Source organism: Salmo salar, chromosome 11 (genome assembly GCF_965601325.2).
Source record: "Salmo salar chromosome 11, fSalSal1, whole genome shotgun sequence".
Lineage (NCBI taxonomy): Eukaryota > Metazoa > Chordata > Actinopteri > Salmoniformes > Salmonidae > Salmo > Salmo salar.
Window position 1 is genome coordinate 15,484,014 of NC_138301.1, and position 25,732 is coordinate 15,509,745.

Consider the following 25,732-nt stretch of genomic DNA (forward strand, 5'->3'; position numbering starts at 1 on the left):
CACCAAAAATCTGAAAGCGTTGCTCAAACTCCCGTAACAGTGCCGTTATTTTATCTTTGAACCGCTTCATGTCTGCCACATGTTGGGTCGCGCACACATTTTTCAGACAGGGGAAGTGAGCTGCATCACCACCGGCGAGTTGTGTCTCCCACAATGACAGCTTCAACTTGAAAGAACGTATGCTGTCATAATACTGCGTGACGACTTTGTTGCGCCCTTGCAGCTGTTTGTTCAAGTTATTCAGGTGATCTGTAACATCCACCATAAATGCAAGGTCCTGCATTCATTCTGCGGAATGAAATTCTAACACTGGTTTGCCCTTTTCTTCCATGAACTGTTCAATTTCTTCTCGTAAATCAAAGAAACGCCTAAGCACAGCACCTCGGCTTAACCATTTTACCTCAGTGTGGTATGGCAGGCCATAGATGTGGTCTTTCTCTCTGAGAAGGCTGTCAAACTGACGGTGATTCAGGCTTCTGGATCGGATGAAATTAACAGTTTGGATGACAACCTTCATGACGTTATCCATCTTTAATGACTTGCAACACAAAGCCTCCTGGTGCAATATACAGTGAAAAGTCCCAAAATCACGTCCTCCATTTGCAGATTGCACTTTCTCTCTGAACTTTGTCACAACGCCTGCTTTTTTCCCGATCATTGAGGGCGCACCATCTGTAGCCGGGCTGACAGCGCAGGACCAGTCCACTCCGACCCTGTCCAGCGCGCCGACGAGTGCGGTGAAAATATCAGCTGCTGTCGTTGTATCTGTCATCGGCACCAACTCCACGAACTCCTCGGTGACGGTCAATGTGTCATCAACTCCGCGGATGAAAATGGCCAGTTGTGCAACATCTGTAATGTCCGTGCTTTCATCAATTGCAACTGAAAACCCAATAAATGACTTTACTTTTTGCTTCAACTGGCTGTCCAAATCCACTGAAAGATCGGAAATCCTGTCTGCAACTGTGTTTCTTGTCAGGCTGATATTTGCAAAAGCCTGGCGCTTTTCAGGGCACACAATCTCCGCTGCCTTCATCATGCATGTTTTTACAAATTCACCCTCACTAAATGGTTTTGAAGCTTTCACTGCAGCGTCACTGATGTCTCGGCTGTGAGTAAACACAGACTGCTGTTTCTTCAGACCCGCCAACAGTTCATTCACCTTCTCTCTTCTCCACTGTCCTTGAAAGTTGTCATATTTGTCGGCATGAAGACTCACATAGTGGCGACGAAGGTTATACTCTTTCAGCACTGCAACATGCTGTGAACACACCAAACATACAGCTTTCCCATTCAATTCCGTGAATAAATAGGAGGATGACCATTTTTCTTGGAACACTCTGCACTCTGCGTCCACTTTTCTCTTTTTTGACAGAGACATATTGGGGCAATGAGGGTGCCAAAGCACATAATGTTAAAAGTAGAAGCCGTAATAAATATCGCGGGCAAAACAAAGTAGCTCATCCGGACTGGCTGCACTTGCTTGACCTACTTGCTCTGCTCCGGTATAAACAGTTTGCTTGCTTAACCTCTTATGGCTAGGGGGCAGTATTTTCACGGCTGGATAAAAACGTACCCGATTTAATCTGGTTACTAATCCTACCCAGTAACTAGAATATGCATATACTTATTATATATGGATAGTAAACACCCTAAAGTTTCTAAAACTGTTTGAATGGTGTCTGTGAGTATAACAGAACTCAAATGGCAGGTCAAAACCTGAGAGATTCCTTTACAGGAAGTGGCCTGTCTGACCATTTCTGGAACTTCTTTGCCATCTCTATCTTTTACTAAGGATCTCTGCTCTAACGTGACACTTCCTACGTCGTCCATAGGCGCTCAGAGCCCGGGAAAAACCTGAATGTCGTCATCCCAGCCCCAGGCTGAAACACATTATCGCCTTTCTCAAGTGGCCGATCACGGGACTGTGGGCTTAGGCGCGTGACCTGACCGCCCCCGTCTTTGTGATTTTTTCCTCTGTTTGCCGAAAAGGAGATTCCCGGTCGGAATATTATCGCTTTTCTACGAGAAAAATTGCATAAAAATTGATTTTAAACAGCGGTTGACATGCTTCGAAGTACGGTGATGGAATATTTAGAATTTTTTTGTCACGAATTGCGCCATGCGCGCGACCCTTCTTTACCATTTCGGATAGTGTCTGGAACGCACGAACAAAACGCCGCTATTCGGATATAATGATGGATTATTTTGGACCAAACCAACATTTGTTATTGAAGTAGCAGTCCTGGGAGTGCATTCTGACGAAGACAACAAAGGTAATGAAACTTTTGTAATAGTAAATCGGAGTTTGATCAGGGCTAAACTTGGTCGGTGTCTAAATGGCTAGCCGTGATGGCTGGGCTATCTACTGAAAATATAGCAAAATGTGCTTTCACCGAAAAGCTATTTTAAAATCGGACATATCGAGTGCATAGAGGAGTTCTGTATCTATAATTCTTAAAATAATTGTAATGTTTTTTGTGAACGTTTATCGTGAGTAATTTAGTAAATTCACCGGATGTTTGCGGGGGGTATGCTAGTTCCGAACATCACATGCTAATGTAAAAAGCTGGTTTTTGATATAAATATGAACTTGATTGAACAAAACATGCATGCATTGTATAACATAATGTCCTAGGGTTGTCATCTGATGAAGATCATCAAAGGTTAGTGCTGCATTTAGCTGTGGTTTTGTTTTTTGTGACATTATATGCTAGCTTGAAAAATGGGTGTCTGATTATTTCTGGCTGGGTACTCTGCTGACATAATCTAATGTTTTGCTTTCGCTTGTAAAGCCTTTTTGAAATCGGACAGTGTGGTTAGATAAAGGAGAGTCTTGTCTTTAAAATGCTGTGAAATAGTCATATGTTTGAAAAATTGAAGTTTTTGTATTTTTGAGGAATTTGTAATTCGCGCCACGCCTATCATTGGATATTGGAGCAGGTGTTCCGCTAGCGGAACGTCTAGATGTAAGAGGTTAACACAATTGCTATTGCGCCATCCAGTGGACGCAATTGGAACAGCAGTTTCTTTTATTGAAAAATTGCAGATCATTTTTATACTTTACAAAATCATCTCGCGGGCCGGATTAAACCCCTTTGCGGGCCTGATCCGGCCCGCGGGCCGGACGTTTGACACCCCTGCCCTAGAGAGGTTAATCTGCAGGAAAACGGCTGTGTCTTGGAAGTTTCACTAGGGGGCGATAGGAGGTGATGTGCAGTGCCTCCCTGCAGGCAGTCTGAATACATGAATGACTAAGCAGCAGCAGCCAGCTAATTAACACTGGGGCAGATCCTGTTAATGACCACAGCACCTGGCCACAGGGCTCTGCTCTACTGCCTACAGGGATAACATCACAATGTCTCTGTTGCTAACAATAACCAAGGATCTGAGGGCGAGAAGCTAGCTACCTTCAGGCTACATTGATCTTGCAGTGTTGTCATCCATCCAGCACGTCTGACAGTCTGAGCAGTAACTAATGAAGAGAAGCAGAGCTGTCTTTAACTCAATATACAGTATGTTAACCGTAATCTCTCCCATCCCTTTCAATCATTTACTTACACGTGTATTTCTCTCCTCCCTATGACCAGGGCTGTCTTCCTGAAGGGCGGAGTTATTCTGAGCTCGAGTTTGTGGTCAGGTGGTCATTTCCCTCTCTTGAATCTTCCTCACTACACTTTATCATCCTGTCACTGTACAGGACATAGCGCCTGTGGACACCTGGCATCACCGCTTTAACAGAGTTACTGCAGCTATCCAACAGTCACATCTGGCACCATTACAAGGACACACTGGACTGCAAGATAGAGGTTTGAGGAAAAAGACAGGTGGAAAACAGTGAGGAAATGTTAAAGCAATAAAAGACTGGGAAGATTAAAGAAAAACTTGGACTGAAGGACAAAATAATGTGTGTGATGGGTCATTGCAAAATTCCCATTCTGAACCCTATGTGCTTGATTAAATGGCTTCTATGGATTGTATGACGACACATGGATCATTGTTAACTTGCTATATTAAATATGTTGTGCAGTATGAATCATTGGCACTGCATAACGGGACACGTGTGATGGATAATATATGACGTGAGTAACGATGTGAATTGTATTGCCTTAACTCCCTCCAGCTATGTAATGGAATTTTGCAAAGACACAAAGACAGAGAACTGGAGACAAGTAGAATTGTCAGTATTCACATTCACAAACCGTGAAGCCCTGCATATCGAGACTTGTGAAGGAAATGGACAGCTTCAGTGTCTGGATAGACCATGTGGTTACTGAGATCCGTAGGATGGAAAAGTGACAGCATTGATAAGGAATAGGGAATGATGTGGTGAGCGACAGACATTTCGTTCAGACAACGACAGAAGGAGCAGAACAGACCATGTGAGGCAGTAGCTGAGGGAGAGGCGGAGGAGACAGGGAGGGAGGAGGCCTTTGACAGGGCAGCCGACTCAACCGTAGATGAGGGGAGTGTAACAGGCCTTTGAGAGGGCAGCAGATGGGAGAGTAGAGGCCACTATTGATGGGGTTTCCCCTCTGGATATAAAAACATACAGGTTATTTAAAGCCCAGATTCAGCCTGCCCTGCCGCCATCCACCCCGCAGGCATAGACACACCCATTTGATTTATTACCGGCCCCACTACCCAGAGAGAGGAGAGAGGCAGATGAGAGATGGGAGGTTATAGGTGAAAGGAGAGCAGGGGAATGAATAGGAGATGTCACGGCTGTGTAAGTATGAGGGTGTACCATGGAAGAATGTGTGAATGAGTGTGTGACTCATCGTGCGAGCGCTTGTGGTAACATGTGTGTTGGGTTGGAGTGCAGAGACAAAATTCTCTTCCTTTCACCACCCGTTCTGACACTATGGGCCCTTATGAAAATCCTTTTGTGTGTACAAAATGTGGGTGTAAGGCGTATGTTTGCGTGTGTGTAGTTGAATGACCCGACACTTTCTCTCTTTTGCGGAAACTAAATGAAGCTTGTTTGGCATCCCAATAAACACGCTGTAAAAGTTCTCCACCAAAGGGCCACGGCTCTGTGGCTCTTTTGTTCTGAGGGAAGTTTGGGAAGCAGCAGAGGGGAAATAGACACAACCATGTGACCCATAAAGGAGACGCAGAAGCTATGGAGCAAAACAGACAGGGTTGGCTTCGATTATTGAAAACATGTTAACTACATTTGGTCTCCAATGTTCATTGAAAACATAAATAAAGTTGCAGAATGAGCACTTCTTATCTCTCAAATACATTGTTACAGTTGTTTGTTAGCTAGCTAGTGGATTTTTGCCATATTAGCTTAGACGTGACATCAGTCAAACTACCTCATAACAAGACATGGTATCAAGAACAAGCTGAAACGAGCCACTTACGATTCCCCACATGGCAGCTTCTTGTCATTGTTGCTAGTTATCTGACCATCCAGAATCACAACAACACACTGCCTTCTGCCCCATTGAAGCGTGTGCATCGTTTTCGTGACGTTCTCAGCTAACCCGTCTATACAATAAATACTTGCATCCCTGTTTGTTCTCATAATGTCTGAGCAAGAACAGACATGCTTGACAGAAGACCCAGTTCTATATGTAGCAGTCAACCGCTCTCCATCTACACTGCAAGGTAAGGCATGCTGGAGGGAGAACTCCAATATGAGGTAAACCCACACACCCTTCACTCGCAAACACACACTCTTAGAAAAAAAGTTGCTATCTAGAACCTAAAAGGGTTCTTCAGCTGTCCCCATAGGAGCACCCTTTTTGGTTCCACGTAGAAGCGTTTTGGGTTCCATGTAAAACCCTTTCCACAGAGGAACCCGAAAGAGTTCTACTTGGAACCAAAAAGGGTTCTCCTATGGGGATAACCGAAGAACCCTTTTTGGACCCTTTTCCGTAAGAGTGTAAAGACAAGGAGAGAGATGAGAATGAGAGGAGTGAAGCACTGCCAGATCTGCAGGAATGGTACTCAAAGTCATTGTACAGGAATCGATGCTGTGGCAAAGCCAGAACAAGCAGCAGCCACTCTTACTTCAAACCGTCTGTTCTATGATCCTCTTCCTTCCTGTCTCTATAGCTGAGATTCCTGAGATTTGATGTCCTCATGCAACAGATGGCTCAAAACAAAAACATTTCTACATCCACTCTATTAACAGGTCTCTCTGTCCAACAGGTGCTCCTTCCTCATACTCTTTCTGATTCTTCTCTTCCCCACACTCTTCTCTATTCTTGCTGTTTTTACTCTCTCCAAGTCTTTCTTCTCCTGACCTCTCCCACTGTACTATATCCCCATCTGGGTCTCTCCCACTCTCTCTTTCTCTGTCCCCGACCGTAGGACCATAAATCAGCACCAGTCTTTGACAGGGACATGTTCTCTGACCCAGAGAGATGCGCTGAGCTGTGGCTCAAACACCCCCAAATGACTCAAGTACAACCCACACCAATATCAACACCAAAGCTAGCAGAATGACAAACACATGTTAGAATACATTGGAAAGAATGTCAAAATACTGTATCTTGCCTCTTTGATTCCCACCACTCTCTTCCCCCTTCTCTTTAACTGTGTACATACAGCCCCCCACCCTTCTTGTAGCCGTGTTGTAGCCGTGTGACGACTCCCACTCCCAGTCCAGCCAACAGCCTCTTTATCACTGCAAACTGGGCCATAAACATTTCCGCCCCATAAACACACTTTACAATCCCTCCACAAAGTGAGGGGTTCTTATCTATTAGAGATTAATACAAGTTAAGGGGCTGGTTTTGCGTCAAGGCTAAGTTTTTAAAAATACCATAACTGGAGGACATTTATATCAGGTCTGGAATAGTGAGAGGCGTTTTATGTTAAAAGCAGGGGTTTGTGGGAATGTGGTCAGAGTGGATTTAATCAGAAGAGTTTCAGAGGATTCCCTCACTTCCACAGAGTTGGAGTATACATTTTAAAAACTGTGCTGGAGCAAACATAGCTCTGTGATTTTGGTTTGACCACAACCCTTTCTCTGAGACCCTATATAGGGCTGGGCCTGTAAACAGTTCCCTTGACCGCATGAGTCAGAGGGGAGGGAATGTGTGTCTCGCTGTGACCGTTCACTCTGGTTTTGGGACTCTGGTTGATCTGGGAGCCCTTCATTAGCAGTTTGCTTAGCCAGAGCACCTGGTCTATAGCACTATAAACCAACAGACATTTGTGTAAAAAAATAATTTGAAACTGACCACTCAGAAGCAAACATGTGGGAGGAGAGAGACCTATTTAGTTAACTATGGATCCAATTTAAAGCTTTGTACCCAAGCCAGCGTGAGATGTTCCAAACTTCAAACGGTCTGAGAAAAGAAATGCTCATATGAAGTAGAGCACTTCACAAAAAAAGATTTGTAACTCGATACCTGCACTCAATATATTTTCCTCAAACAAAACTCACCAGAATTAGGACGTCCCCCTTATGACTCGTCAAAGGAATGTCCATTGAGGATGTTCAACTGCCTGTGCAGCGGAAGCGGAACGGTGGGATGGGTTTTGCTGATTCATAACTCGTTACATTTCAGTTATCATCCTCAGAAGGAAGGGAGCCTCACAGCTGTGATAAAGACCAGACAGGGGTTAGAGGTCAGCAGCGAGTTATAACAGGACAGCCTGCTCTACCTGCCAGGCAGCAAGGAACAGCAAACATGGGTAGGCTCAGAGGCTCTCCAACTCAAACTACCAAAGTTGAAAGGCTCAATTCAATTAGATCTGTTTAAGTCAACGTCCGTATACCGGTTGTTCTGACGGTGTCGGAAGTCGAACTGTGTTAGAGCTGTCAAATCCACAAGTGCCTCCCGGCATTTATACCTAAAGCAGACATTGCCATTGACTACACAGTGAGACATTAACATACATCCCATGCAGCCTTGTTTACGAGTTCGAACACTGGAATGTGAGATGTAATCCACACCTCCATTATGACGATAAAAATCCTCATTATTTTGTTCAATGATTTTTCAATTTGAGCGTCATTATTTCTATATAGCCTACCCTTTCTCTTTCTGCATTTTTAAAGTAGGGGTTCGCAAACTTTTTTGGCCCACTACCTCATTTTGACATCTGAAAATTCTCACGAGCCCAACCATGTGAAAAAAATGATGTAATTAACAGCCAATGGTAACTTCTTTACTTGGGGCTATGGCAGTCAATTAGAAAACATTCTAACAGTATTTCTGATTGTCTTCTCAACTCACCATTACATATCTTTCATGGGGGGCTATGACAGTCAACTGCAAATTAGACTGACAAAATGTATCTTCTCTCATCACCACTAATGAAATGGGTGTGCTTAATGCATATCACGTCGGCGCTTCTCAAAATCAGGAGGCGTGGTTGACACTGCGCACCTCATCTCTGCTGTCACATCCAACTTGGATCGATATTTGGTTTTAATGCAGACGAGAGCACTGAATACATCTTCACACAGATACACTACATTACTAAAAGTATGTGGGCACCAACTCGTCAAACATGTTGTAACATTGCTGTGGGGACTTGCTTCCATTCAGTCACAAGAGCATTAGTGAGGTCAGGCACTGATGTAGGGTGATTAGGCCTGGCTCACAGTCGGCGTTCCAATTCCTCCCAAAGGTGTTCAATGGTGTTGAGGTCAGGGCTCTGTGTAGGCCAGTCAAGTTCTTCCACACCGATCTCGACAAACCATTTCTGTAGTGACCTGTAGTGACCTCGTCGCCTAGCCCGAACCATGAAAAACAGCCCCAGACCATTATTCCTCCTCGCCGACGCTTGGCATTGCGCATGGTGATCTTAGGCCATGGAAACCAATTCCATGAAGCTCCCGACAAACAGTTATTGTGCTGACGTTGCTTCCTGAGGCAGTTTAGAACTCGGTAGTGAGTGTTGCAACCGAGGACAGACGATTCTTACGATTTTTACGCGTTACGCGCTTCAGCACTCGGCGGTCCCGTTCTGTGAGATTGTGTGGCTACCACTTTGCGGCGTTGTTGCTCCTAGAGGTTTCCACTTCACAATAACAGCACTAACAGTTAACCAGGGCAGCTCTAGCAGGGCAGAAATTTGATGAACTGACTTGTTGGAAAGGTGGCTTCCTATGGCGGTGCCACGTTGAAAGTCACTGAGCTCTTCAGTAAGGCCATTCTACTGTCAATGTTTGTCTATGGAGATTGCATGGCTGCGTGCTCGATTTATACACCTGTCAGCAATGGATGTGGCTGAAATAGCCGAATCCACTCATTTGAAAAGGTGTCCACATACTTTGTATATATAGTGTATGAGCTGGCTTAGGGTACACATTGTTTTCACCATATCAACTGTGGCCTGTAATTTCAAAGTCTGATTGAATCTAGGCTAAAGACATCTTAGACTAGCTAACCATTCCCTATTTATAGTGCTAGCTGTGGTGTTGCCATGGCAACTGATGAACAATGGATGATAGACATAGCAATTGAGAATCTGTCATTTACATCCAGACACAAAAATTGGTTAGTACACTCTGAGCCCTGGTCTAAGTCCATCGCCAATGGAAACCCTAGTCACAAAGAGTAAAAAACTGTCTGTCTTCTTTACCTCAAAATAACATTTCTGAAGCTTGTTTCTATGGTTACACCTCTAACTCAATGTGTGTCTCGTCATCTATGGCATGGGGCCTAACTCATCTGAACCCACACAGTTCATTCTAGTTTCCCTCTGTCTGACACTGCACAACAATAGGAAGAGTCGTGTTCCATGTGGACCTACACTCTTAGAAAAAAAGGTGCCATCTAGAACCTAAAATGGTTCTTCGGTTGTCCCCATAGGAGAATCCTTTGAAGAACCCTTTTTGGTTCCAGGTAGAACCCTTTCCACAGATAGTTCTACATGGAACCCAAAAGGGTTCTACCTGGAACCCAAAAGGGTTATCCGATGGGGAAAGTCGAAGAACCCTTTTGGAACCTTTTTTACTAAAGAGTGTAGGTTTCGTGGCTGCAGTGGGATCTGGGTCTACCATGTATAATACACTGCATTCCTGAACCATGACTCACTAACATCCTGTCCTCATGCACAGAAACTTAGACCCACACATTTGCTTGTAAAAATACATGTCATGCATCACACACACCAGACACCTACGCACATGCACGCACGCACACACAAGTGCGCACATAAACCACACCCTATTACTGCAGAAGATGACATGAGATTTGGTCATCGATGTTGACATTCTAACCCCATCGCTAAACTGTTGGGGTGGGAAGTGTGAAATTTTCATTTCACATTTTCCCTCAAACCTCACAAAGATGCTTTAGTCACACCACATTCAGGGACAAGATCAGAGAGAAGATGACTTGAAGGAGAGGAAATGGACACTGGACAGCCATACAAAATGAATAAAAGCAGAATCACTAAGCTCCATGAAATTCCAAAGCACAAACATTAGTGGATGGAGGTCATTTGGAAGATTTTTTTTTTTTTTTAAAACAAACACTCATCCCACATGCAAACACATGAACCCACAAATAAACAAATACCAAAGAATGACTCACAGACCGAGGTCGCAGGCCCCTGTAACTACAGGGACCTGCGAGTCCCTATGACAGTCGTCCACATTAAAAGTCTCATTGATGTGATCAAAGAGCAAAAGGCAGTAGAGCTGAACTGGAGCAGAATCCCAGCTAAATTCACAGGGAGCAGGATATAAACTAGATCTAATTAAAACAGTACAACTGCAGTCAGAGGAATGTGTGGGGGATTTTTTCCAGACTTGGAAGTGGGATGAGGATGAGGTGAGAGTAATTACATTGCAATGGGCTTTGGACACCTTAAAAGTGCTACTGTACATGACTACAATCCCTTATAATCAATTCATATTGTCTACTCGTTTAGAGGATTGGTTACCACACACCTATACATGTCTGCATAAACAAATGCACACATACAATGTACACAACACGACACACATATTGAACATATTTTGAAGGCTTCACTGATATGTAATAATCATTTGAGGTACATATATGTGTCCTATTTCACACATGTACAAGAATGTATTACACAGGTGTGAATTGGAAATGTGTATTTTGCGTATCCCAACTCCCCACGAGACACTCTTGGAGAGTGGGGTCACAACCAGCCAGACCCTGAAGCAATTAGGGCTATGTGCCTTTCTCCAGGGCACAGCGACAGATTTTATACCTTGTCAGCTCGGGGATTCAAAGTAGCGACCTTTTGGTTACTGGCCCAATGCTCTAACCGCTAGGTTACCTGTCGCCTGTGTTGTTGCGATAATGTGTTGTGTTCAGCATAGTGGCCTTGCTCTGTCTCAGAGTTGTCTCTGTATTGCTGACTGAGTGTCCAGAGTCTAGAGCGGCTCTGCACTATTAAATAGCCATCATTTATTCAGCAGCCAGCCCAGAGCCCAGGCAGGCCAGGACGTGATGGAGGACTGGAGAGATACTATTTGACAGCCTGTTTCACTGCCTGCTCTCTGCAGCTTGGTGAGAGTATATATCTTTCAACCCTGTGTTACAGCTCCTAAGCTAAGAGTAGATCACATCTGACTGCAGGGTATGAGCTTCAAAGCGTGAAGCAAATGAATTCATTTTGATGGGCAATTTCTGCATACTCTTTACAGTTACGGTTAAGGTTAGGTATTAACTCCGAATGGTTACGGTAAGGGTTAAGGTTTGGGATAGACTCAAATCTCAAAAACAACTTTCTACCGCTGGATTCAAACTTGAAACCTTTTGAATCGGAGGCAATCTGCCTCTGATTCTGCAATCTGCCTCTGATTCCAAAGGTTACAAATTCGAATCCAGCGATAGAAAGTTGTTTCTAGTTGTATGCCTTATCCAAATGCCCTATCAAAACCGAAACCTACTTGAAGGTAACAGAACTCACTGTTGCCCCTAGAGGCCAGTTTCCACGTCCTGACGACCTCAGACAGGGATGGATGTCGAATACTGACCTGGCAGGTTAATGCCGCAGTACAAACCCCAATTTATCTCTCCCCATTAGGGGGGTCAAACTGTCTGGGATTAGGGGCTAGAGAGGGAGGAGCATATCACCCATATAAACTCCAACAGAAACACACATAAAGTTGGTCGTAAAGGCCATCTGGTCTGTTGTTAGGTTGCTTCCTTGTTGGAGCAGAGTGACACAAGGCTCAGATCTGTCCTGTGGGCTGGGGGATGAGACGACTTAACCCCCCTTACAGGCATCTCCTACAAGCACTAAAATGACCCAGCAGGATTAGGACGTTTTTTTTTTAACGAAGCTGGGGGTGTAGGGAGAAGACACCAGTCACAGTAGGTTCAAAGATCTTCTGTCAGGAGATGTAAAAGAAACACCCCAATATATCCACTATCCCCCTTTAGTCATTTTCTCCTCTCTTCTACCATCACCTCAATCCCTCTCCTTGTCCACTCGTACCTCTCCTCTATTCTTCCCACTATCTTCCCCATCCTCCTCCTCCCTCTCTGCTGTCACTACTGGGGCTACAGTGGTTAGAGCAGATTCTGAGTGGCAGAGTGAATCCTGCTTCTCCTCTCCTCCTCAGTGAAGCTGCTCCTCTCTGCAGAGCCTGTCAGCTCAGTGAGGAGTCCTGCTGTTTCAATCAGAGGAAAACACCAATCAGTCCACCACACCCTCCCATCTGTCCCCCTGCCTCTCAGCTCCCCTTACCTTAATCATTCCTGTCCCCAAAACAGCTTTTCTTTTCCCATTATTTTCCAACAGTATCGATAAGCATGCCAGCACAATAAGGAATCATGTGCTATATACCAATTTCAGCTTGCACGGTTTCATTTAAATTGGAAATGTATGCTGTTAGGAACGATTCAATAAAAACCCCAACTCACTCCATGGAGCAGAAAATATTATTAGTCATGGGACGACTTTACCTCCCAGGATGGGTCTCGGTGTTTCTTCACTCTCAGTGTGAAGTGTGCTCATGAACACATCAGCCAAGTGGATGAGTGTACAAGCTGTCCATTATTTACACACAACTTAAAGGTTAACTCAATAAATTGCCTAGGCAGATAGGGTGTTAAGGAGAACAAGAGAGAGCGAGAGAGATAAAGAGAGATAGAGACTCTCAGTTAGTTTGCTTAACTAGAGGCAAGTCCAGCGGGACGGTAAATACTGTGGCTGGAACATCAAGCTGGCTACGTTTTTTCCGCTAAGTGCAATAAGCCCAACCCCTCACCACAGGATTGAGTCCACACTAGTGCTATAACACAGTGGGGTGGGGTAAAAGACAATCACTAACGCTGGGGTGGGGACAGACCCTCAGTCCAGTTAGTAGTAGGAGTTAAGTTGCAGTAAAAGGATACAGGCTGTGGTGTAGAGTATGGATTAAGGCACCGTCCCTCTATTGATCTGACTGTACTTTATTTAGGCATGAATCACAGCTTTCTGCCAGACAAAGGGATAGGTAGAGATGGCTGGCGCAGTGCAGAGCAACTGTGCAGAGCTTGTGTTACTTGTTCTTACTTTCATCAAATAGAGGGTCCTATTTCTGACAGGGGGCCCCTATTAGCCGGGCATCATGGGTAAGTGGTGGCGGCTGTAAGGCAGAAGTAACTGAGCATTAAAGCTCTCTAAATCTGTCTGCACATAGGCGGACGGAGAGAAACTACAGGATCAGACGTTATGATAGGCTCTCCCAGAAGGAAAGGTTTTACTGTGACACCAACTGCCAAAAGAGGGAAACAGAATACCTCCAGGAAGCTCAACAGAGGCTGACCAACGTTATTGTCTAAGACTTTAAATGATAACTCACATGTTGTCCCAGTTGGTGGTGGGATGTGTTGGCAGTCCCCCACATCACAACAAAGCCCATTCAGTCAGTGCGGTCAGACTACCTGTGGGTATTTCTGTGTAACTGGCTTTGAGATCAACTAGTCCTGCACAGCAATCTGAGGAGGCTTCAGAGACCTTCATGTGATTGCACCTACAGGAACATAGTCCTCCCTCATATCACTATGAAAGGCAGAACTGACACCAGACCAAAATAAATCCTTCTCATGGTCTTCTCATCAACACATACAGAGGAAACAGGACGACAATAAAATAAGGCATACCAGCATTTATGAGCTCATATTATAGCAACCGTTTTTGGCTACGTCGACGGCAAATTTTGTCTGGTCAAGGCTGATGGCAGTCTTGGCCTCCACCAATGAAAAGTTAAGGAAAGGAAATACAATTTCAATACATTATCCAGAAACACATATCGCCTAAGACTTGTTTACTTCAGTGCTTTTATTAACCTATTACAGTCATGTACCTACATTTGGTTTGCATGACACACTTGTGTCTTTAATAGACACCAAACACACTCATAAATACACAGCGCCCAATGGAATCTGGGCTGCATTACATCAGGGAGAGCAGAGCTAGGTTCTTCAATGTAGCCGAGGCCTGGTCCTCCTCACCATTCGTTCCACTGACGGACCAAACCAGGGCTGATGTCTGCGCTCTGTGGACGTAAATAGGGGCCTCTTCCTCTAATAATGAAGCACATAGCATGCCCCAGTCCCTCTCAACCTAAAGCCACTAGCAGCTGCTTCTGGTGCATCTGGCAGACTGCTTAGAGAGGCACAGACTGTCCAATGATGTCAGTGTGTTTGTCTCACCCAAAAGGCTACAGGGTGACTTACAGCCACTCCCTGGAGAGAGGGCAGCCAAACTTGTTTCCAGGTTGGAAGGAGAGGGAAGGGAATAGGGGGTTTGTCAGTGGTGGTCAGTCAATTTCCCAACTCTGCTGTCTGCTCCACCCACATCTCCATCCTGTGGTCTCCGGACAACAACATAACAATCTCTGAAAACAACGTTAAAGTCACTCTCTCACAACACACACTCGGGTTAAAGAAGCTAGAGTTAAACAGAAGGTTGCTTTAACGGCAGCAACCACAGCAAGATTGCCCGATAGTGATGCCCCATTGACAGACCAGACCAAAGGCATTCCATGCCTTGCTCAAATGTAACATTACTGCCAAACAGTAATAACAATGTCTTATATAAAGCTAAAGTTAGGCATTTTGTCAGATTCACATGGAAAGACTTGCAGGCAGTACGGAGTTCACATCAACAGCCAATGAATCAGAGCTTTTTCTAAACTGTTGTGATGCTCTATTCTTTTTAATGCTTAAACTCAGAAAGGAGCAATATTTCAACAATCCACTACTCTTTGTAACAGCTGATGTTATGTCATCAAAACATTCCCAGGAGCCATGTACCCCTGAGGCCATATTCATGGCAAGCAAGGTCCTTCTTCCACTTTGTTCCAGTGAAAAATGCAGTCTCCGAGGGTGTCTTGGAGGATTTGATATGCAAAAAAAACATATTCCAATTCACACATGCGTATAATACACACTAGAGGTCGACCGATTAATCGGAATGGCCGATTAATTAGGGCCGATTTCAAGTTTTCATAACAATCGGTAATCGGTATTTTTGGACACCGATTTGCCAAATTGTTTTATTTTATTTTGTATTTATTTATACACCTTTATTTAACTAGGCAAGTCAGTTAAGAACACGTTCTTATTTTCAATGACGGCCTAGGAACAGAAGGTTAACTGCCTTGTTCAGGGGCAGAACGACAGATTTTTACCTTGTCAGCTCGGGGATTTGTTTTTGTAACCTTCCGGTTACTAGTCCAACGCTCTAACCACCTGCCTTACATTGCACTCCACGAAGAGCCTGCGTGGCAGGCTGACTACCTGTTACGCGAGGGCAGCAAGAAGCCAAGGTAAGTTGCTAGCTAGCATTAAACTTATCTTATAAAAAACAATCAATCGTAACATAATCACTAGTTAACTACACATGGTTGATGATATTACTAGTTTATCTAGCGTGTCCTGCGTTGCATATAATCGATGCGGTGCCTGTTCATTTCTCATTGAATCACAGCCTACTTCAACAAACGGGTGATGATTTAATAAGCGCATTTGCGAAAAAAGCACTGTCGTTGCACCAATGTACCTAACCATAAACATCAATGCCTGTCTTTAAAATCAATACACAAGTATATATTTTTAAACCTGCATATTTAGTTAATATTGCCTGCTAACATGAATTTCTTATAACTAGGGAAATTGTGTCACTTCTCTTGCGTTCCGTGCAAGCAGTCAGGGTATATGCAGCAGTTTGGGCCGCCTGGCTTATTGCGAACTGTGTGAAATCCATTTATTCCTAACAAAGGCTGTAATTAATTATGACATAACATTGAAGGTTGTACAATGTAACAGCAATATTTAGACTTAGGGATGCCATCCGTTAGATAAAATACGGAACGGTTCCATATTTCACGGAAAGAATCAACGTTTTGTTTTCGAAATGATAGTTTCCGGATTCAACCATTTTAATGACCAAAGGCTCGTATTTCTGTGTGTTATTATATTATAATTAAGTCTATGATTTGATAGAGCAGTCTGACTGAGCGATGGTAGGCACCAGCATGCTTGTAAGCATTCATTCAAACAGCACTTTCGTGCATTTGCCAGCAGCTCTTCGCAATGCTTCAACTCCCGAGATTAGGCTGGTGTAACCGATGTGAAATGGCTAGCTAGTTAGCAGGGTGCGCGCTAATAGCGTTTCAAACGTCACTCTCTCTGAGACTTGGAGTAGTTGTTCCCCTTGCTCTGCATGGGTAACGCTGCTTCGAGAGTGGCTGTTGTCGATGTGTTCCTGGTTCAAGCCCAGGTAGGAGCGAGGAGAGGGACGGAAGCTATACTGTTACACTGGCAATACTAAAGTGCCTATAAGAACATCCAATAGTCAAAGGTATATGAAATACAAATCATATAGAGAGAAATAGTCCTATAATTCCTATAATAACTACAACCTAAAACTTCTTACCTGGGAATATTGAAGACTCATGTTAAAAGGAACCCCCAGCTTTCATATGTTCTCATGTTCTGAGCAAGGAACTTAAATGTTAGCTTTTTTACATGGCACATATTGCACTTTTAATTTCTTCTCCAACACTTTGTTTTTGCATTATTTAAACCAAATTGAACATGTTTCATTATTTATTTGAGGCTAAATTGATTTTATTGATGTATTATATTAAGTTAAAATAAGTGTTCATTCAGTATTGTTGTAATTGTCATTATTACAAATAAAGAAATAAAAATTGGCCGATTAATCGGTAACGTTAATCGGCGTTGAAAAAGCATAATCGGTCGACCTCTAATACACACGTGTACATGTGAAATAAAACAAATATATTACTATGCAAAGCCCAGCAAATTCCTCCTAGATCCTCTCATCATTGATAAAAAAGTATTTTCTTCTCTCCATTCCCCCAGGTTTGGCCCCTAGCAGGTTCTGGCCATAGCTACAGAGAGAGAGAGAGAGAGAGAGAGAGAGAGAGAGAGAGAGAGAGAGAGAAACAGAGAGACAGAAAAAGGAAGAGAAAGACAAAGAGAGAGCGACAGAGAAGTAAAGACAGACAGAGAGAAAGACAGCGAGAGGAAGACGGAGAGAGACGCTAACACTAAGTGCTTTCATAGACACAGTCCTATTGTGAGATATCATCGACATCTGTCTTATCACAGCTCCTCATCAGAGCCACAAGTCTCAATCTGACACCAAGGTTAAACAGCTCACCAACCTAGCTGCTCAGAGCATGGACAGACTGGACAGACTGGACAGCCAAAAACAAATGACACAAACCAACCCTAACTGTCTCAAGATCTCAAGTAAAATAGTGATGTATGCTGGTTATTGATACATGATCCTCTACATACAAGATAAGATCTAAACCTGTGTGATAGTGCCATACTGAACACTATGCAGACCTCTGGGTGTCAGCCATATCATCCGTTATCACAGTGCTGTGTCACGAGTGAGCTCTGCAGAAGGCTGATAATTCAATTGAGAAATTAGGACACCAACAAGCAATCAAGAACTGTCTCTTATCTCTTAACCTTTTCAAGTGTGAGTTCCAAATATCTCTCCCCAGCGTGAGTTTCTTTATGCGTGAGATGTCAGAATGCACTCACTGTTCCAAAATGTGATTGTTACGCAACAGGAAAGCCCGTGCTGCCCTCAAACAAAGGCCTGCTAATTATCTATAGGCTATGTTTCAACTTGGTAATTTTTTATTACCGTAAATTCCGGACTATAAGCCGCAACTTTTTTCCCAGGCTTTGAACCTCGCGGCTTAAACAATGACGCGGCTAATATATGGATTTTTTCCCGCTTTCAATTTAAAAAAAGAAGAAAAAAAACACATTCTGTGACGTGCTCAGTTTTTTGCCGGCATGAAGCTTTCATTAGACCAATGAAATTGCCGAACGGGTTAAGGTCAAACAACTTTTTTGTTTACTGTTTAGATTAAATCGAGCGCTCTCAAACTTCCCATCATTCTGATTACGGTAGTCATTTTGTCACCCTCATCATGGCAAAGACACGGAGAAATGCATATGATGCAGCTTTCAAGTTGAAGGCGATTGATCTGGCTGTTGGAAAAGGAAATAAAGCTGCTGCACGGGAGCTTGGTCTTAATGAGTCGATGATAAGACGTTGGAAACAGCAGCGTGAGGAATTGGCTCAGTGCAAAAAGACAACTAAAGCTTACTGCAAATTTTTTATTTTTTGTTACAAGCCGTGTTTCGTTAAAGCCTATTTATTTTTGTTACAAGCCGTGTTTTGTTAAAGCCTATTTATTTTTGTTACAAGCCGTGTTTCGTTAAAGCCTGTGTAAAGTTCATTTGTTTCAATGTACCGGTAGGCACCTGCGGCTTATAGACATGTGCGGCTTATTTATGTTCAAAATAATATATATTTTGTTAATTCAGTGGGTGCGGCTTATATTCAGGTGCGCTTAATAGTCCGGAAATTACGGTATTATGTTTTGTTTTCTAACAACAGTTTGAATTGAGGTGTGTTCCACCTCCTCATGAATTCACATAGAAGTAGCCCATTTCACTGTTAGACTGTAGGCTTTAATGAGCAGGACAAACTTCTCTCTTCCAAGAGAGCCCAAGCACTTCCCCAGTGTTTCCCCAAATTAAGTACGCAGACATTTTCGCAGTCTTGCACAAATTTCCCCCCCCCAGCACATTTTCTGGCTGGTGCGTTGTCTTTATTGTTGTTTTCCTTACAAATAATAACTTTGGACATGTGTGAGTTCCTATCAAAGTAAGTGCCTTATTTTCTGAATATCATGTTGTAATTTCTACTGTAGCATACCGTATGTATGGAGCATAATATATTTACTGTTTTATTCATGTTTTCAAGGACTGGTGACAAATCCTGCATTTCGATTCTTGCATAGATTGTAATGAACACATATGATGTGTGTAAAATACTTTTTTGAACGTTGTATGGGTTAAGAACAGCTAATGTTAAGCTATTTGCCTGCTGTCAGACCAAAGATGTTATAACAAAATGAGGTGAAGGGATAGTTTGCTCATCTTTCGAGTAAACTTCCAGAAGTGAATGAAGGGAAGTGAATGATGGGTGGTGACACACTCCCTTCAACATGCATACTAGAGGTCGACCGATTATGATTTTTCAACACCGATACCGATTATTGGAGGACCAACAAAGCCGATACTGATTAATCGGCCGATTTCTTTTATTTATTTGTAAAAATGACAATTACAACAATACTGAATGAACACTTATTTTAACTTAATATAATACATAAATACTATCAATTTAGCCTCAAATAAATAATGAAACATGTTCAATTTGGTTAAAATAATGCAAAAACAAAGTGTTGGAGAAGAAAGTAAAAGTGCAATATGTGCCATGTAAAAAAGCTAACGTTTAAGTTCCTTGCTCAGAACATGAGAACATATGAAAGCTGGTGGTTCCTTTTAACATGAGTCTTCAATATTCCCTGGTAAGAAGTTTTAGGTTGTAGTTATTATAGGAATTATAGGACTATTTCTCTCTATACGATTTGTATTTCATATACCTTTGACTATTGGATGTTCTTATAGGCACTTTAGTATTGCCAGTGTAACAGTATAGCTTCCGTCCCTCTCCTCGCTCCTACCTGGGCTCGAACCAGGAACACATCGACAACAGCCACCCTCGAAGCAGCGTTACCCATGCAGAGCAAGGGGAACAACTACTCCAAGTCTCAGAGCGAGTGACGTTTGAAACGCTATTAGCGCGCACCCGCTAAGTAGCTAGCCATTTCACATCGGTTACACTAGCCTAATCTTGGGAGTTGATAGGCTTGAAGTCATAAACAGCGCAATGCTTGAAGCACAGCAAAGAGCTGCTGGCAAAACGCACGAAAGTGCTGTTTGAATGAATGCTTACGAGCCTGTTGCTGCCTACCACCGCTCAGTCAGACTGCTCTATCAAATCGTAGACTTAATTATAACATAATAACACACAGAAATACGAGCCATTGGTCATTAATATGGTTGAATCCAGAAACTATCATCTCGAAAACAAAACGTTTATTCTTTCAGTGAAATACGGAACCGTTCCATATTTTATCTAACGGGTGGCATCCCTAAGTCTAGATATACCTGTTACATTGCACAACCTTCAATGTTATGTCATAATTACGTACAATTCTGGCAAATTAGTTCGCAACGAGCCAGGCGGCCCAAACTGTTGCATATACCCTGACTCTGCGTGCAATGAACGCAAGAGAAATGACACAATTTCACCTGGTTAATATTGCCTGCTAACCTGGATTTCTTTTAGCTAAATACGCAGGTTTAAAAATATATACTTCTGTGTATTGATTTTAAGAAAGGCATTGATGTTTATGGTTAAGGTACAGTCGTGCAACGATTGTGCTTTTTTCGCAAGTGCGCTTTTGTTAAATCGTCCCCCGTTTGGCGAAGTCGGCTGTCTTTGTTCGGAAGAAATAGTCTTCACAGTTCGCAATGAGCCAGGCAGCCCAAACTGCTGCATATACCCTGACTCTGTTGCAAGAGAAGTGACACATTTTCCCTAGTTAAAAGAAATTCATGTTAGCAGGCAATATTAACTAAATATGCAGGTTTAAAAATATATACTTGTGTATTGATTTTAAGAAAGGCATTGATGTTTATGGTTGGAGCAACGTGTACCTAAGCGATTATATGCAACGCAGGACAGGCTAGATAAACTAGTAATATCATCAACCATGTGTAGTTAACTAGTGATTATGATTGATTGATTGTTTTTTATAAGATAAGTTTAATGCTAGGTAGCAACTTACCTTGGCTTCTTGCTGCATTCGCGTAACAGGCAGTCTCCTCGTGGAGTGCAATGTAAAGCAGGTGGTTAGAGCGTTGGACTAGTTAACTGTAATGTTGCAAGATTGAATCCCCGAGCTGACAAGGTAAAAATCTGTCGTTCTGCCCCTGAACAAGGCAGTTAACCCACCTGTTCCTAGGACGTCATTGAAAATAAGAATGTGTTCTTAACTGACTTGCCTAGTTAAATAAAGGTAAAAAAAATGTAATTTTCTTTTTAAAAATCGGCCAAATCGGTGTCCAAAAATACCGATTTCCAATTGTTATGAAAACTTGAAATCGGCCCTAATTAATCGACCATTCCAATTAATCGGTCGACCTCTAATGCATACCGCAAACAGACCAAACTCATCTTGTCTCCTCTTCCTATCTTTGGTTGGGGCGAAAAAACAAATATGGCGGCGCGCACAAACTACTCATCATCGGATTACTTGAACGTTTTTTTACTCAATTATTTCGATCAATAGTGACCTCACCTGTGATGTGATGAATTGTAAATAGTAATTGCTATTAGCTCATTCATATTATGGCTTCTGTCAGCCGAGCCACAGCGCTAGGACTAATGTAGCCTACATTTTCCGGTTTGGATGATTGTGTTACGCTGTCGATACTTCTGTGAATGTCTGAACATTGCATCCAAAAATAAACTGGTCACATTCAGGACATAACGTTGTAAGGACTGTGTTTATGCAAAATGTTTCTGTTAAAAAACAGTGTTGCCAGCTCAAACGCTGACTGTTGCGTCAATCGAAACTGGACGTTCTAAATAACTGTTCTAATTGGTTTGAGCGTACGCTGCAGGGACCACTGTAGAATGATCACACCCGTGTGTTGGTACGTGTCAAAGCGTTAATGAGCTTCTGGATCAGTCATTAAGCCAAGCCTCAGACTGTATACCCATCCTAAGACTGATGATATGAAGACAATAAGCATGGTCATGGGGCTGGCTGAGATAGCACTGCAATCGGAGCTTCTAGACATCAATCTGTCATAGGGTCTCTGTCCCTGACCATGAATTTACCAGCGCAGAGCTGATAGAGGAAATGGCTCCTTAAACATGTATTAACAGTCATTACTTATTGCACCCAGTGCCACAGAGATCTACTGCCGTCAGCTCTGATTGGTCACTTGTTTTTCTTCTGGACACGTCTTCCAGTCGGGAATAAATAACAATAGTTATAGATCTCCTGTTGACAGCAACTTGACTTCAAAGCCCAAAGACATGTCAGTCAAATAACTGGATTAGAGAGAGAGAGAGGTTAGGGGGGGAGAGAGAGAGCGAGAGATAGAGAGCGAAGGGGGCTTGAGGGGAGAGCAAACACCACGAGAGGGTAAAGAGCTGGGTGTGGAGGAATGGAATGCATTTAGCGAGGATGATTGTAGGTACACTGTCAATTTGGCATGCAGGCTACATACCAATTGCTCTTGATTTCACCGAAATAAACAGAGTATAGCCTCCAGTATTTATCCTGGACATTCACTAAGAGTAGCCATGCTAGACTTAACCACCATTACTCTATGAGCCATTGTTATAGTCGGACATTGTTTATGTAAGTGTTGAGATGGGTGGAGAGGTATTGGAGGATGTTGATATTCCACACAGGAAATAAGACCAAGGAGAGGTCTTTTCAAAGCCAAAGGCATAGTCTACTCTACATATAGCGTAGAGTCTTTGGGTTTTCAGAAAAGCGGTACATCAATCCTGTGTAGTTATTGTTACTACTCACACACACACGCACACACAGACAGATTCAGAATATCAGTTCACAGACTCACAGTCTGATGCATGTGGCATGCAAGCAGATGGGTCTCTGCTATCCTAAAAATGGGGTGTTGTCATGACAACCACACATGGTGGAGCTGTCCATCTGCATGTGTGTGTGTGTGTGTGTGTGTGCGTGCGTGTGTGTGTGAGAGAAGAAACCCACTAGAGATGTGAATTATCTCAGTATTTGGGTCTGTCTGGTTAGCTGACCCATGCATCAGGTAGCCTTTAAGTAGCTTACTAAAGCAAGCCCAGTTAGAGTTAGGACATTCATTCAGGGGGTTATGTGCCTGAATGTTGGGAGTAAGGTTGTAAAGAAAAGATCAGCTGGTCTCATCCCCATCATCCTCATTCTTGTCATCTTCATCAACAGTCATCCAGTAGGTAGGCAGACTATAGTAGGCTAAACAGGGACATCACTGGGGTGGACAACAACCAGAGTGGCAAGGGTTTCAGTGAGCATGTCTCACTCAGCCCCAAGCCTGGTTAGTCAAGACAGGAGCAATGAGAAAATAAGCGGAATAAAGGGGAGAAAGAGAGAAATCATGACATCTGTGGGCGACAAGAGGCCTCAAGATTATTTTGAAAAGAGGTGGAGGTGGACAAAGGGGAACATGGTGAGAGTTATTGGGCCGGCTGTACTATAAATCCATTTTCACTTTTCCGCAAGATTTTATTTAAATGCTCTCTACTTGAACTATTTTTAAAACGGAAACCAATATGCAAAGATGACAAACTACCATTATAATTTAGAATGATGGGATTTATCGTGGAAGAATATTTTCTGTGGCCTTGGAGTTGCTATTACAAGTGTGGAAAATGTGAGAGTGACCTGGGCTTAATAAAACTTGTCTGGCCTCACGTTAACACTGTTTTGAAGTGGAAAACCAAGGGTGTGTTTTTTAAGATGGGTGTAAAGGCAGATGGCCTAGACCCAGACCCAGCCTGGAGGAAAAAACATGTTTTTAAAAACCTGAAGGCTATGTCTATTCAATCAAAACCGCTTGGTATATTTGGGAAGGGGAAAAGAGATGAATGAGAGATGAAGAGAGATACATGGAGATAGAAAGAGGAATGGAGTTCACTTGAAAACAAACCATAATAAACATGTCCCATTGATTCAATGTGACTTTCACAGTATTATGGAAAATATAACAACAAAAAACATGTAACGCAGTACCCTAAAATATGATTCTACAGAATAGTAGGCTACAGAGCTGGCATCATCTTCTGGGAAACACCCATTCATTACAAACAAACAAAATTAAAAAGAAGGGAAAAGTTGCATGCAAGCCATGTAACAATGGAATTTCCAACAAAGTAGGCCTAGACAAAAATGTCTATTTAGAAAAAGATCATGCAGAAATTTCCAGTCCTGTAGAACTAACTTCCATGCTGATTTTAACACAGTTAACACAGTTAACATCATTTTAACATCATTTAACACATTGACAACAATGATGGCACAAAACTTTCAGCAGATGGATTCCCCAAGAACGATACCTCTGAATGTAAAAAACGTGTCACTCCACAAACCTGTTATTCTGTGTCATTCAACGGTATCATTCAACAGTCCTCTAAAATTCTCGTGGCAAATACTGTAGTGTAGCATGATTGTTTCTTCAATAAGAGATACAGTATCAATCAAACCTCTGAACTTGTCACTTTGTTGTGAGATTGTAACACACGCGCCTCGTTATAAACGAGTTATACGTGCGTCATTGCAGTTCATAAGCAAAGCCATTTCACAGGGGAAATATCGGTCAACTCAAACAGAGAAGAATTTACCCCCTGACAGCTACAATACTACTAGCGAGCTAGGTGGAGTGACGAAAAATATCATTCCATTATATCAACTTCATGATGTGGTCATTCTGTAGTAAAAGCGAGCAACGTTGGGTTTGTAACAATGTATCAACATTGTCAAGTTAGTCAACACACAGACACACGTATTATATTAATTCATGAATGTTGAATAATATCCATGCACACACAAGGACAGAAAGGGATCAGACTAGGCTTTCCTGCATGGAATTCTGCCGTGTTGTCTGTCATTTGACACCCCAGTGTTGAAAGCAAGCTGTGGCTTTTTAAGTGAAACTAGCTGTCCACTGCAGAATAAAACACATATATGCACATACCTTTTATAATGGCACAGTTTATTCTAAATGCCACTTGAAGCGATATTTGTTGGATAGAAGTCGCTATTCTCTCCTCGCTAGTCTTACCGTCATTCTTCCGACAGGAATTTTTCCTTGGGAATTGGAGGTATGGCTGACCGAGTGGGGAAGCGAAAATGGGTGGGAACTGGAGATGAGGGCGGCGGCAAAGACGACGCTTTGAAACCGTCCATCTAGCCCACTGACAGTTTGAGAATTTCCTTAAATATGGAACGCCGTTTGGGTCTTTGCTGTCCCCCTCAAAAATATACACGTCAAATAACACTATCTGACGTGTCGAGTAAGCTTGTCGACCAATCAGGACCCGAATATGACTGCAGGTCACATAATAATTGAACACGTTCATTCGTTGTCGACGTAATTATTGCACATTGATTACACTGTCACTCGTATTTCATATGTCACAACGATGCACGGATACGTATGCTATGACGCTGGTCAAGTTTTGTCTGGCGCCGGTGCCGGTGCCGCACGAGCGTAGACACACTTCCCCAAGCTCTGGACAGTGCTGGTCGTTAAAAAGCTAGCTGATGGACGCAAACAATGTTCTTCACCAAAAACATAGCAAACGACATAATCTGTTTCAGTAGCTATAGTTA

The 25,732-nt window shown here is 42.8% G+C and overlaps 1 protein-coding gene across 3 annotated transcripts in view; it reads right to left on the reverse strand.

Moving 5' to 3' along the window:
• Positions 1-25,520, reverse strand: part of LOC106562045 (coiled-coil domain-containing protein 102A) — an 80,637-nt gene extending 55,117 nt beyond the window's left edge. Inside the window, exon 1 of one of the 3 annotated variants that reach the window (XM_014126581.3) lies at positions 25,182-25,520. In XM_014126581.3, the coding sequence (XP_013982056.1) occupies positions 25,182-25,479 (298 nt within the window). In that variant the 5' untranslated portion in view covers positions 25,480-25,520. Of the gene's footprint in view, positions 1-7,405; positions 7,547-25,094 lie in introns of those variants that run through there. The other 2 variants (XM_014126580.3, XM_014126582.3) reach the window with 2 other exon arrangements.
• Positions 25,521-25,732: the final 212 nt, after the last annotated feature.